General features: G+C 38.7%; 1 protein-coding gene across 8 annotated transcripts in view; it reads right to left on the reverse strand.

The window, feature by feature from the left end:
- The window catches only part of THRB (thyroid hormone receptor beta), a 423,669-nt gene that overhangs the window by 89,769 nt on the left and 318,566 nt on the right, over positions 1-15,334 (reverse strand). For all 8 annotated transcript variants that reach the window (XM_055134865.1, XM_055134861.1, XM_055134860.1 and 5 more), the window contains one exon: positions 4,181-4,441. In XM_055134865.1, the coding sequence (XP_054990840.1) occupies positions 4,181-4,370 (190 nt within the window). In that variant the 5' untranslated portion in view covers positions 4,371-4,441. The remainder of the gene's footprint in view (positions 1-4,180; positions 4,442-15,334) is intronic.

Consider the following 15,334-nt stretch of genomic DNA (forward strand, 5'->3'; position numbering starts at 1 on the left):
TTGTACAATGTAAAGTAACCAATTTATACTTTTGGTCGGGGTGGGGTGGTTAAAACTTCTCAACTGTGTTCAGAAGAGCCCGTAGGGCCAGTCCAATGAAATTTTGCAAACTGGGCTGGTGACTCCATGCTAGGGCCTGAGGATGCTGGTGACTTGGCCCCTGCAGTGCTGGGCGATACCAGGCCGCTTTCCAGATATACCATAAGACACTAATTACCCATTTTCCATAATTTCCACACCATATTTGATGGGGTTCAAATATGGTGTGAACCATGGGAATGTTGGTTCAATTGGAGGCCATCCTAAAAGTCTCCATCCTTCTCAGAGAGCCTGGCAACATGAGGAATGACTTGGTGCCAGAACTGTGCAGGAGGAAGAGAGCAGTGTGAAATGCCTTCAAGAGCTTTGAAGAAGTGGTTAAGAGAACAAAGAACCTCTGGCTCCAGGCACATCTTTTCGACTCCACCTTTCTTCCTGCACTAACGTACACCTCAGAGACCTGGGCCCTACGAAAACAGGATGAGAATGCTTTTTGGGTATCCCAAAGAGGAATTGAAAGAGCTATGCTTGGAATATTATGTTTCACTAAAGTGAGAGAAGGAATTCGGAGCTTCAACCTCCGTCGACGATCAAGAATCAGGGATGCTGTCTCATTTGCCAAGGTGTCAAAAATCAGATGGGCTGGACACATAATGGGATTCAGAGATGACCACTTGACTAGAGCTGTTACCACTATTCCACAGGATGTAAAAGACCGTGTGGCCACCCACCTATGAGATGGTCAGACTTCTTCGTCAAAACCCTGAATGAACAGTTTGAGACTCTTCATGTTCCTGGAGCGAGCAGATACCATTGGGCTACACTAGAACACGACAGGAACAAATGTAGACATTACTGGTGCCCACTAGAACTAATAGAAGATCAATGGATGACAAGTGACAAGTGGCAAGTATTTTCTTATTTATTGTTTCACTTTCACAAAAGAGTTGAATGGGTGATTTTTCAACTTTAATTTTTCCTGAGACATCAACTCTCAATCCATTGATCTGTTCACCTCCTGTTTTCTAATTCTTACTAGGCACATAGCAGAGCCCAATAAAGTTTTGTGATTTAACAGTTTGTAACTAATAATGATGATCATAGTAATAATAAAAGCTGCTATTTAGAGAGCAAGAGAGTCTCTTGCCCGCACGCTGGCTGTCTTCCCTGGGGCCCCTCGAAGGGGATGGGCTCCAGCTTCCCTCCCCACCCCAAGCAGAGCTCCCAGTGGCTGAAGACCACTGGAACCTAGCCACAGCCATGCTCGAGGTCCCTCTTCATATGTTAGGACAGGCCTCACGCATGAAGGTACTGGCAGAGGAACCCAGGTGTGTGTAATCCCATCAATGGCCAACATCCAGCGACTTAAAAGCAAGCTCCCAGAAGCTATATCTTGTAACCTACTTCTCCCTCTGGGAGAAACTAGCAAGCTGCTGAGAGTTTCCTGCCCACATGGGACAGCCTTGCAAGCTTCCCATGGTGTACTCATATGCTAAAACCAGTAACAAGCTGGATCCCATTCCCCTGACCCTAAAAGAGCCTCCAATATGGCATCCTTGGGAAGGCTGGGTGGAGAGAGGCTTCTAAAATCTCAGGGATAGGACGAATGGAGAGGTTACTGAGCCCACTCGGGAAATCGACGATCAACAGTATTTCATAATTTAGAGAGCACTAGATGAGAATTACAAGACTAGATGTTAAAATGCATTATCTCATTTAATTCTACCATGAATCACCTTAGTTTGTTCAAGGACATAAAGCAAAAGGTCTAGGATTCAAGTCTCAAAAAGCCAGACTCAAAAATTTATGATTTTAGCATGAGTGAGAACTGGCTTTTTTTTTTTTCAGTTTTTGGGTCACACCCGGTGATGCACAGGGGTTACTCCTGGATCTGCACTCAGGAATTACCCCTGGCAGTGCTCAGGGATGGTGGGAACAGAACCCAGGTCGGCTGCGTGCAAGACAAATGCCCTACCCACTGTGCTATTATTCCAGCCCTGAGAACTGGCTTTTAATGTGCAATACTTTAATGCATCATGCATTAAACCTGTGGTATTTTTTTAAAGAAAAACAAAAACTCAGAAACATTTACTTAAAAAATGTATGGTTTTATAGCTGGAAGACTGCTTCATGAGTGGAGGGGAGAAGGAAATGGAATAGAGAAGGGATCACTAAGAAAATGATGGCTGGAGGAATCAGTTGGGATGGGAGATGCATGCCGAGAGTAGATAATGGACCAAGCATGATGACCTCTCAGTGTCTGTGTTGCAGGCCATAATGCCTCAAAGTAGAGACAGAGTATGGGGAATATTGTCTGTCATGGAGGCAGGGGGAGGGTAAGAAAGGGGGGTATACCCAGGATATTTGTGGTGGGGAATGTGCACTGGTGGAGGGATGGGTGTTTTATAATTGTGAGATTGTAACCCAAACATGAAAGCTTGTAACAACCTCACGGTGATTCAATAAAATTAAAAAAAGTCTTTTAAAATGTATGGTTTTAACTACTGCCTTTAGTAGCTAACGGCAGTAGTTAACTTTAACTAGGTCTTGGATCCCAATTAAAGCCTCTTTCCTTTTCTATTATGTGTATCAGTACACTGGAAGGTCTGCAGTGTTGGGAACTCTAGATACCTGATCAAAGTTTCTCATAAATAATAGTCACATAGATGAATTCTGGATGAATAATGCGCAAATGAATGAATGAATATGTACATCAACTGTGAATAAATCAAATTTAGTTCATGATGTTCATGATACAATAGTTTCCTTTGGCATTTCACTATAAATCAAGGGAGAATATGGTTTCATACAAGCTTATAAAGTTTGAGTGATTTAACTGATGACAAATTCTAAGGTTGAATCTCAACTGTATTTCAAACAAATGTGCACATATGTACAGACATGTCTGTTCTACATCCTGACTCCTTCAAAGAAATTTTTTTCCCCTGAATATTTTATTTGAGTTTTTTCAACCCCCCTCAATAATAAAGATGAGGATTCAGACACAAAACTTGCAAAAGAGAATATGCAAATTTGCATATACTCAAATCACAACTCAGACCACTATTTCACAATTATATTCAGGTGATCCCATTTTCAATGGAAGCAATCTATGCACTCATTTACTCAGGTCAAGTACTTCCACCAAATACAAGCACTATTTGAGAGGGATAAATACAATCATGTTAATATGCTCAAGGCAGAATATTTTGCAAAAGTTCTTTATGACTCATATATACGTGTTTGCAAACTTTCATTGGTATATTTTGATATGTGATCATTATTATAGTTTTTTTAAGTACACAAGGTAAAACCTGAATATGAGTCATAATACAAAAAGGGAAAACAAATAATTTTGTTTAGTGGCAAATTAGAAATGAATGGAAATACGTGAACTTGGGCATTGGAAGGTGCAAACTGATTACTTGGGCACTTAAAAAACACTGACTTAAGAAGCAAACATTTGGAGGAGCCTTAAGACAATAAAGTGATCAGCACTGGACATCTGTCAGGGTGGAGGCAATGTGAGGTGAAGACCAGTTAAATCTAATGCTATCAGGAACTTAGTTCCATTTAACTTTTTTTTATTGAAGTGAAGTGACAACCTCCTAACACCATAATCTCACCTTTCAGGATGATGACACAGGATTTAAGTAATAAGAGAAAACAACTTAAGACCTCTTTTTAAAGCATCAATTGCTTAAAAAAAGGAGTTAGGATAAAGGTAGGCTTTGGGATCCCATTAGCTACTGGCATAGTGGAAAAGATATGCACACATAAACATTAAAGCAAGTATTTACATAATGACAGCAATATCTGTTTCTACTCAGATTCAAAAATAGAACTAAATCACGCACTACCGAGCTTTCTGCTCATTGGAGAAATAAAAATGTCCTTTCCCTAAGAGCCCCAACACAACCCCAAGACCGACCTAAACCGGTTTCCTTTGGATACCATTATTTTTGTTAAACTTAAAAGAAGATGCAGACCCAAACAAAACAAAAGACCACACAACACATTGTAACAGAACAGAGAAAACACACAAGCACTATACACTAGAATCAATGGAGATGGAGCCCAGCTCCAAGAATGGTTTTCCTTATGGAAACACTCGATTAGGTCTAATTAAAAATCTGGTTACCTTTACATTTCTTCTCTTCCGTTTGGAAGGTTTGGGCACCTGGGACACCCTGATCATTCACATCGTCATGGTCCAGATGGAATATCGAGCTGGTCCAAGTGGCCTGGATGAGATGCGGTGACGACTGTTCATTCTTCAATGGGCTGTGCCTCTCCGAATGGCTCTTCCTGCGTAGGCAGGCTCCAGACATTCCTACTAGCTTCCAGTCGTGGTCTCGGTCTGGACAGTGCTTCGGTTTGTCCCAGGCTGGAAGGCCATTTTCTGTAAGGTTAAAAAACACGAGATGACGAACTGTTGGCATTGTCAAGACTTTGTTGAGATGCTGAGTTTTGGAAGGCAAGTTGTTTCTCAATTCTTTGGGACTGACAATATTTATATGAACCTCCACTTAAAGGCAGCGATAAGATGCAGAATGTGTCAGCCCCAGGAATTTAGCCACCACTGTTGGATTTTCTGCCAGAGTAATGAACATATTCTCCCATGTTTTTATTTTCTAGAAAAGCATGAATTCCTCCGTGGGATGGCTGAGCTTTTGTCTGTCTCTGTGCCATGGCAGTGGCCCAGGAGCTAGTTCAACATGAATTTATGTTGCTGCTTAGATGACCATTTGAGGTCTTGGGGGTCAGGGCTGGCCATGAGCACTTTTCAGATTCTCAGGACATAAAATATTCAGGATTCAGCCTTGTTTGACTTGGGCTTTATCACTGGCTTGACCTAATGGGCACCCTGTTACTTAAGTGGGGACCTTCACGTGGCTACACAGGGGAGTAGCAACTCTAGTCTTACTGGCCTCTACCCTCCAAGGATCTATAAAAAGAGACCAGATCTTCAGAGAGAAGTTTTGTAAAGCATCCAATGTAGTTCCAAATAGACAATGAGATCAGATGAAGAAAAACAGAAAGCAATTTAGTTGTAAGGGCAAATCAAGAGCCCTAATGATAGACTGGAAGCCCAGAATTTTTTGGTAGTTAATTATTTATGTGTTAAATAGGCAGTTGATAATTTACATATCTTGCTTTGTTTTCTTCTATTCAAGTTATAAGGACCTGAAGAGATGAGTCCTATGGCAGCAAATTCTACCTCCTGAAATATATTTACTGTTACATGAAGAGAGAAAAACTGAGCAAACTAATATATATTGCTATATGCATACATATTAAAAAGCAATCCATCTGTACCATATTTACAAAAACTTTTACACTGTCAAAATGAGAAAAAACATAGAGCTCTACATTTAAAGTGATCATGTAGAGGAATTGAGAGAATATTACTTAGAAATAACTTATAAAATAAATATAAACTTATAAATATAATTTATTTTATGCTAAAATTATTCAAGTGCTATGGATGTTCATCTTAGAAAGACAAGTCCATTCTTATCAATGCAAGCTAGTAGAAATCTTAGACTGCATCTCAAACATTAAAAATAAATTTGAAATAATTTAATTCAAAGGCTGAAAATTCTTTCCATAAACATCCTCCTTTAAGCTAATACCTTCAGTTAAGACTTTAGATAAGCTAAATTCTCTAAACATATAATCTCTTCTGAAAGATATTTATGCTTCTTGGTTTTCTGGTTACTATGTGAAAATTCCAATATGCACACATTTTATTTCTACTCCAGAAGAACATTGTGAATAATTATAACAATAAAATAATAATTGACACACAATCTCTTTGTGACAATTACAGGAAATGCTTGATTTAAATATTTTAACTTGGTTTGTAAGCAATATTCCTTTTAAATAAATCAGGCCATGTAATAGATTTTGGCTATGAGACTTGATCTTATTTAGAAAGAAGCCCTGAAAATTCATCTTTGCAAAGGACTATGGTGGGTGTATAAGATAAGTTGAAACAGACATTGATTCTTTTTCCTGTGAATTTATATGGCATTATTCAATGGTTTGTGAATTAACTATGCCAACTATTGTTACAGTTAGAGGTACTTTTTCTCCTTATACATGAAGAGAAAATAGAGTAAGATCTTGAGAGATTGCATTGCATTTCAGACTAAACATAGCTATGAAGAACCCATTTGAGTACCTATTATCCAAGAGGGCTTAAGGTTTTCATGAGCTAAATATAAAGCTACTGAATATAAGAATTAATTGGGGTTGGAGAGATTAATTTTATTTGTAAAGTTATGAAAGCCTTTTCAGCAAGGCATGTTTCTATGATGTCTACATTATTTTCAAAGATTCTCTAAAACCTTAGCAAATTACATCCCATAGTGATTCATCCTAAGTGATGTTTAAGTTTTCATATAAGTTTTTAAGGCTTCCCACATTTGAATTTTCTACAGAAATTCCTAAAATTTATTATTTATTCCCATGCAAGAATAGAAATAAAAAAAAATACAACCAAATTGGGTCATTACTGTTCCCTAGATGAAGATGTTGAAAGGGACCCTACTCCCAAGGGACATTCCTTCCTTAAAGCTCAGCCTTCCTTCCTCATTGTGCCCCCCAGAGGATATAAGAGGGGTCTCTTTAAAGCAAGAGAGGTTATTTTAGGGTTGCAGCTAGGGTTATATTGCCTTCCTTATTCACAGGAATAGAGCTGAGATGGTTTGAAAAGAACTTCATTCATGAGAGATTATTATGAGCTCAAAATTACCACCTGTAATAGTATTCATAATAATGATATTCAATTGCTAAATTTATAGTCTTATTGGCTGGGGTATTGCTTGGAAACTTGGGTGCCAGGAACACCTGGTTCAGTCATAAGAAAACTCCATAGAGAATCATCTAACGATATTTCATTCTTTTTTTTTTTTTTTTTTTTGCTTTTTGGGTCACACCTGGCGATGCACAGGGGTTACTCCTGGCTCTGCACTCAGGAACCACCCCTGGCCGTGCTCAGGGGACCATATGGGATGCTGGGATTTGAACCCGGGTCGGCCGCGTGCAAGGCAAACGCCCTACCCGCTGTGCTATTGCTCCAGCCCCCGATATTTCATTCTTATTCTCCCAAGAAATGGGGATGAGTGGGAGGGGGCATATAAGTTACTTTCACCTATATTTGCTTGTGATAATAGTTTTTAGTTCGGCCTTCCTTCCTTCCTTCCTTCCTTCCTTCCTTCCTTCCTTCCTTCCTTCCTTCCTTCCTTCCTTCCTCCCTCCCTCCCTCCCTCCCTTCCTTCCCTCCTTCCACTTCTGCACTCAGGAATCACTTTTGGTGGGTTTGGCGGATCAAATATGGTGCTAGTTATTGAACCCAGGTTGGCTATATCCAAGACAAGTTCCTTACCCACTATGCTATCTCTTTAGCTTATTTCCTGCAATTTCTGTGCCTAAAGCTTATTTCCTTTGGTTCTTTCAAAACTCAAACCGATAAGATATACTTTTTAGAGGTATTAAACTTGTGAGTCACAAACTTTAGTGACTGTCACAATTAAAGAGCACTATTACAGTGCATAAAAGATAAGTTTATTGAAGTAGGATGGAGACTGTGCATTTGTATATCTACTAAGTTCTCCAGATGATTCTGCTACCCATTTGTGTTTGAGATCCATGGGGTTAAGAAAATCTAAGGTGGGCTAGAAAGACAGTACAGAAGTTAAGGCAATTAGGAATTTGCCTTACAAGTGATCAACCTGGGATTAATCTCTGGCACCGCATATAATTCCTCATGCACCTCCAAAACAAAGCCCTTAGCACAAGCCAGGAGTAAGCCCTGAGCACTGCTGGGTATGGCCCTTTTGCCCTAAAGAAAATTTAAGGTAAGAAAGCCAACTATTGTCAGCTTTTGATAAGAATACAGTCTCCTTTACAGCTACTAATGGGTGATATGTTGCTTTGGAATAATTTTTGAACTGTAGTTTAACATTTTATTATTTTGGGATGTGTTATGTGAAGCATTAAAAGTCAAATAGAAATTGTATGTAGACAGATATAGAGAGAATTGAATGTTCACTCAAAAAACATGTTCTGAACATTCTCTAGGACACAAGGAACACAGCAGTAGAAATGCATTCTTCTAAAAAAAAGAGGGGACTGTAGGAATCATCATATCTTGCTATCTTCTTGAAGTAGTAATCATTTGCTTTTAAATGAATCCTAGCTTGCTCCTTCTTTTCAATAATTCATAACCAGTTTAATTTGTCATCCATGATGAAAACAAGTAACTAGGAGTAAGAAAAATATCTAGATAAGAAGTGTGGACAGCTATCAAAATAATGAGACACCTTTTGGTCCAAGTGTTTCTGGAGAGCTGAGATTAGAATGACTGAGTTTAACACTATATGATCACATTTTTAGTGACTCTGAATAATGCAGCACCTAACGAGCTCTTTTATAAAAAAAGAAACAAATGTAAATATCATGAACATAACTTATATTACCCCATCTTTTGAAATTTTATTAAAAATAGCAGAAAATGAATCTGCTCATCAAAAGATGGAGAATAATATGAAAATGTTCAAGAATTTCAGGACACAAATGCAAGCTGATAGCTTATAAAAACACAAGGGCAATGGAAATCGGATTATGATAGTGTGGTCAGGAAAGAGGTTAGGGTTTCATAGCACTCATTAAGGAGTGCTTAGTTTGCAATAAAAGCTCACCAGGCACCAAGATACCAAACCATATTCTGTTCTAGCGTAATATGAATATAAAATACATTGCAATGAGTATGTGTATGATATTGTAACAGTAGATCATCAAGCTAGTAAAGACAATGACTTTAATTTCCTACTTTAATTTTTAGCTTTGGCCAGAATATTTGGCCTTGTTGAATTCTGATTCTGTACTTGTCAACTACATTTTATTTGTGGAGTCAAGTAGGACAGGAGTAATATTTTGCCAAGTGTGTACTTAGGACCAAGTTCTGAAATTCTATTCACCATCATGAATAACCAAGGAAGCACATATCAGTATACTGCTTGAGCAACAACCTTAGGGAAGTACTTCATTTGTTTTCTTGTCTTTCTATGGCATTCATAGGCTGATTTCCATTGTTTGCCTTAGTTTGATGAGTACCCATTGACCTAGCAATAGCTTTCATTTGCTTATCATTTTAAAATTTCTGGACACTATGTTTGTTGCCTGATTCCATTTTTCTAGTTACTATTTATCATCCTTCTGGCCTCCTGGTTCTCTCTCTCAGCCGTCCATGACCCACTGTCCATAGAAGAGCTAGAATGCGTTGCTGCAAATGTCCATCAGAGCATGTTTTTCTGTGGCTTGCAGTCTTTGCATGTTTTTCTATCATAGACAGTATAAGCTCCCCTCTGATGACTTCCCATAGATGTTAGAACAAAATAAAGATCTCCTGATGCCTGAAGTCTCCAGGGAATCCCCCCTCTACTCCCCTCCCCCACTGCTCTGCCTCTTGCTCTGTCCTTTGGCATGTGGTTCTCATTCCCGCATGACCTTGGGCTGGCAGCCCTGTGCTGGGACCATTCATTTTTCAATCTTTATATAAAAGATATCCAAAGTTCCAGGAGCAAGTATCAGGATACAACCCCTACCCCTTTTTAAATGAGATCTAAGTCCTTTTTAAAAAGAACTTCTCAGGGTTACGTTTCTTAGTGATGGTTATTGAAAGAAACACACCTAAGAGAATCGAACCCTGTGTAGTCCTCATGAAGGCTTTGTTGAGGGGAAGGAAAAGGGCTGAAGATAGGTTGAAAGAGGGGATAAGACCTTAGTAAATGCAATTTGGGACAAAAATAATCTAAAAAAGACACATTGAGAAAAACAAATCACCTCTGAAGTTGGACAGAGCACATACAAACTTTTTCTCTCTAGGAATTTCTAGTCACTGAGCAATCATGTCCTTCATGCAAAATACGGTCACCCATAACCATTAGGATCATTGTTTAGACTTAAATAGATGCTGTGGTGTAGCCTCTGAGTGCTCTGTGCAGAGACAACAGTAAGGGCATCTGGATGCCTCCAGTCCTCCCAGTTCCCAAATGGGGCAAATGGATCATTTTTACTTTGGCATTTGTCTCCCATGAAACACTCTGCTTAAACCAGAGGCATGGCTCATTGTTTGCTGCCCCGACAAGCACTTGCCAAAATGCTCTGCAAGAAACTCCAGAGGATGGCATTTGCAGAACCTCTGAAACCTCTGAGCCTACTCATCTGTCTGGTATCTGCGTTAGGGTGACCTGTTGCTGGAGAGTTTCCCAGAGCCTGTGCATCTCTCTAGGGCAGATTGGCCTGGCCTGGGAATTGCAGCATGGCTGGATGTGCAGAGCAGGGCTGCTGCTTACTTCCATTTGTGAAGGTCTTGGTGGCTTCCCCAGTGGAACCTAGAGACTTGTCAATTTTGAGTACTGGAAAGGAGGGAGGTTCCTCCAAAACAGAAGAAAATATAAAACTGTTGCTTACTTTAAAAGGAAACCCATCATGGCCACTTTCAAGAATTGTTAGTGAAGGGTTACATGACTTTTATGAGTCTCTTTAGAGAGTTTGGAAGAAAAATACCTCCCAGAGTGGGTAAGAAGATTGCATGAGCCAACATAGTTACAAGACCTAGCACTGAGCTGAAGTGCTTTGAGCAGAAGCTCTCAAAGAGTTTCTGCTTTACTGCTAAAACTGAGAGTATACCCACAAAGTTCCCTGGGAAGGATTTGGGAAGATCCATTCTCATCATCCCTCCTCTCAACTTCAAATACTAAATACAAGACATAAAAAAATTATTATTAATAGAGAACTTATTATGTGCCAGGCATAATCCCAAATGTTTTGTTACATTATTTCATCTAACTCACATAACAACACCAAGAAATTGCCGTTTTTCTATAATTTTTACCAATGAGGAAGTAAGGCTGGAGGGAAATTACCTAATTATAGGTGTCTCTGTGTTACAATGTGTTACAGTGTACCACGGTTGTCAATCCACTTCTTTCTATGAGTGAGTGCCTCTAGAGCTGGGACTATGGCTTATTTAACTTTAGTTTCCAGCATGAAATCCTGGCACACTGATGAATACCACTTGAATAGAATTAAACTAAGCCTGACAATTCTTCACTTCTTTTTCTCCTCCTGAGTCCTGAATAAAAGAGGAATTGAGGAATGAACCCTTCTCCCATATGCGTGATTGTAACCCCACAGTGGCTTAACCAAATGCCCAATTTTATTATTTCCTCTTGGTCCTCACACGGTGTGTGCAATTCTCTCCTTTGCTCTATCCCCTTCTCAAGTGCTGTCTATCTCTTACCATTATAATATGTGCATCAGAGATCTTTAAAGAAACTGGATTTTAAGATTTGAGAAGAGAATAGTGACTTTTTATTTGTTTGAAAATTTAAAAAGAAACCAAAGTTCATTTGCATGGATTGAATGAATAGAGGAATCAAATACTAGGGGGGGATTGTAATGTGCTGAAACAGTCCAATAAAGTTTCATTCAGCGGGAGAATAAATCTCCTGCTTCACTCCTGAGTCTATATAAACCAAGATCTGCTAGGTCCTAGTTTAGCCTTTGTCAAGTTTCATGAAATGAATCCTCAGAAAAGTCTTGCAGACAAAATCTTGCAAAATTTGTCTCTTTGTTAAGTAGGTTACCTTCCATTTCTATATGGGTTTGGTTTTCTTTTACTGAGCACCTTTCTATTAATTTTCCCTCTTGTTAAGACTGGTCTGCTCTGCCTTGTGTGCAGGTAAAATTAAGTCTGCTATCACAGAGGGTTTCTCTGATTTCATTGGCAAGGATTCCCGGTCCATTAAGGGAGTAAGATTTGGGAGCTACTAAGAGAGAAACTAATCTTTTCCTTATCTGCTTGCTCCCACTTCTCCAGTTTTCCTGTGTATTCCATTAGGCATTCACTATCCAACTGAAAAACAATCATCATAGCTATAGAAACTTCAAATAACTATTCTGAAACTAGAGACTACAATGATAATCTCCTGATAACAAATCAAAACCATGAAAAAAGTTTTAAAAGCGTATGTTTGGAATCATGAAATGGCATCTACATAATCTATTTTAGGGTTCAGATGGAAAAAAAGCTAAAGTGATGCGTGCTCAAATGCCAACAACTGAACCAAGCAGGAGCAAGTTGGTACCTGAGGAACAGTGACCAGAGGTCTCGAAGACCAGAAAAGTACTTTCCAGAAAGCAAAATGGACTCCTTCTCCAGGAACGGGTATTTGGTTTTCCATAATTCATACCGGATTTAATCAGAGAATCCTCAGGTCGGATGACTCAAACTTTGAGGTAATTACTCTAAAGGCCACAGAGATCCCATTTAGGATATTAGAAAAGCTACAGCTGTTGCAGAAACATTCATATGAAAAAGCCACAAATGCACATAAAAGGGAACAGATGTTTACTGCGAGGATTAGATTTCTCTGTATGAAAGTTCAGATCATAATGTTTATTCTTGTTGCCAGCCTGAATCCATATTTTGGAAAAAAAATCATAAAATAGTCTAAAAAAATCAGCCTCATTTTACATTCCCAAACTTGAAATACCCTTACCCTAGGAGAAAATACATATGAATCTTTTCTGACTTTGGAAACTAGAAATGGGGCATAACTCTTGAATTGAGAACAAATTTTGAGATTTACAATTTTTCAAATAAAATGGTAAAATGTATCTTGGGTAATCAGGCCAATTTTGTACATCACACTGTAAAGGGAGTCCCATTACTTAGCAGCAAAGAATACATTATTTCAGCAAATTACATGCAAGGATTAACAAAATGGAGACAAAAATATGTTAGAGTAACAGAGAAATGTAGAGGCCATACATTGTCCTTCTTTTGGGTTTTCATAGCATCACACTATCATTTTCCAGATATTTCTCTGACAGTAAGTAACTGGGATCAAGATCATTGCAGATACTTAATTTGAAAGGGAAACATTCCATTTAGAGAAGTTTGAATTTTCCTTTTGTTTAGGAATAGAGGTTCTGCCAACTTGTGGGTACCTTCTTTACTTTTGTTTATGAGAACAGGCAAGATTTTTCAGATAGGAGAGGATTGCTTGAGAGTGGGCACTCTGGGCATGTTTTCAGAATCTCAGAATGCTATTAAGACATCAAAACCTTATTCAATTGCATGAGCCTTAGTTTATAAAAGTTTTCTGTAGGATATGTAATGTTCCCCAAGGAGAATCTGGCTTAGCATCTACTTCTTACAGGTCCCATCCCAACTGCAGAAAGAGGAGATCTTAATAGTTTTTGACCTGAATGTCTGGTAGAAGATCACTAAGCCCTGCAGATGGGTCTAATTGCTTAGTATAAACTGTTCCATGATGATTTTTCAGGATTTCTAATGTCCTGTTCATACCTTTCTGTTTATATCTTTAACTTTTCAATTACTTCAAATATAAATAGCAGGGATGGGGCTGGAAGTGGGAAGGCGGGGGAGGTCTGCCAATGACTTCCAGTTGTCCTGCCGCTCTCCAACCTGCTTATCCCAATGAAGAAAAGATGTGCTCCCATGCACACCCATCCCTCTCTCCCCCATCCTTCAGTGGCTTCTGAGTACCTAAGGTCTTGTTACCCTAAATTAGTAAGAGAACTTGTAGCATAAGCATCACTACCTGGGAACTGGTTAAACACATAAGATTCTGGCTCCAGAACTAAATCAGAATCTTCACTTGGATAAAACCCTCAAGTGATTCACCTGCACATTGATGTTTGAGACACTGTTCAAGCATATATGGAGACAGTCTTCATAAAAATCAAAGAGAATTTGTTCAATGTTTGGTTGCCAAGTTCAAATTTTAATGGGGTTCAATAGTTACTATGTGGAGTGGAGTACTACGAAGACACCAGGAAAGATGAAGTCACGAAATTCACTTGTAAATGGATGGATATTGTGAGTATCATGCTGAGTTAAATGAGTCAGAAGGAGAGAAACAGGGATAGAATGACTGTACTCATTTGTGGGCTACAAAAAAACCTAACATGAGACTAATACCCAAGGACAGTAGAAATAAGATCCAGGAGGACTGGTTCACAGTTGGAAGCCTGCCTCAAGTGTTAGGGGAGAAGACAGTTGGGATAGAGAAGGGACCACTATGACAATGATGTAAATTATCACTATGGATAAGAAATGAATGCTGGTATTAGGTAAAGGAACAAACACCATAACCTTTCAGTACCTATATTGCAAACCATAATTCCCCAAAGGAGAGAGTGAGAGAAAGAAGAGAAGTGCCTACCAAGTGCAGGCTGGGATAGGGGGAGGGAGTGGCTGGAGGAAAACTGGGGACACTGGTGGTGGGAAATGTACATTGGTGGAGGGATGGGTGTTGGAAGACTGTATGACTGAAACCCAATCATGAATAGCTTTGTTAAAAAAAGCTACAACAATAAAAAGAAAATTCTTGACTGCAAAAAAATGGTAACTAAAGTATTTTTTACTATGGGGTGAGAGGAATTTTTCTATTCAAAATCAGAGAGGATAGTGGTATTGAAGTACCTCTAAATAGGAATATTGAAAGGAAGTATTGCTAATGTTTTTATCCCCTAAAGGCCTTGTTCAGTTTAGCTCATGAAATGAAAAAAATTCAAACACTAAATTTTCTGATTATGCTGTTTTTGGGTTCCACCCAGCACTGCACAGGGATTACTCCTGGCTCTTCACTCATCGATCACTCCTACTGGTGCCTGGGATCAACCTGTATTGGTGGCATGTAAGATCAATGCCCTACCCACCGTGCTATTTCTTAAGCCCCTGATTTCAAATATTTATTTTGGAGTTTTCCTGCCTAGGATATCCAATTGTAATATATGATGCCTAGCATTCAACTATCAATAACTTTGTAAATCATAGTTCCTTAATAGAATAAAATTAAAATTAGATAATTAACATCTAATTGTATGTATTATATATGCCAGTCTCCATACAGAGCACTTTATATTAAACCAACATAATGGAGGTAGAAATATTATCATATTTTATGCTATAAGTGAGTATAAAATCTGTTAAAGGAGAGTCAGGATCCAGACCCCATTTGATAGAGTCTATCATGACATATCTTTACTTCTTATTGGAAGTCAACACCTAAAACATGGATGATCACCACAGAAAAACATGGATGATGACATACAAAATCAGGTTTGAAATAAAGAATGTTCAGAGGGGTCATGTTTTTGCTCAAAGTTAAGCAGATGAGAGAAGTGCTAAGGATGGGTCTTCTGATTCTTTATCCCATGATCCTTTAATTAAAAACATGTCTTTTTTGGT

Source organism: Sorex araneus, chromosome 4 (assembly GCF_027595985.1).
Source record: "Sorex araneus isolate mSorAra2 chromosome 4, mSorAra2.pri, whole genome shotgun sequence".
Taxonomy (NCBI): Eukaryota; Metazoa; Chordata; class Mammalia; order Eulipotyphla; family Soricidae; genus Sorex; species Sorex araneus.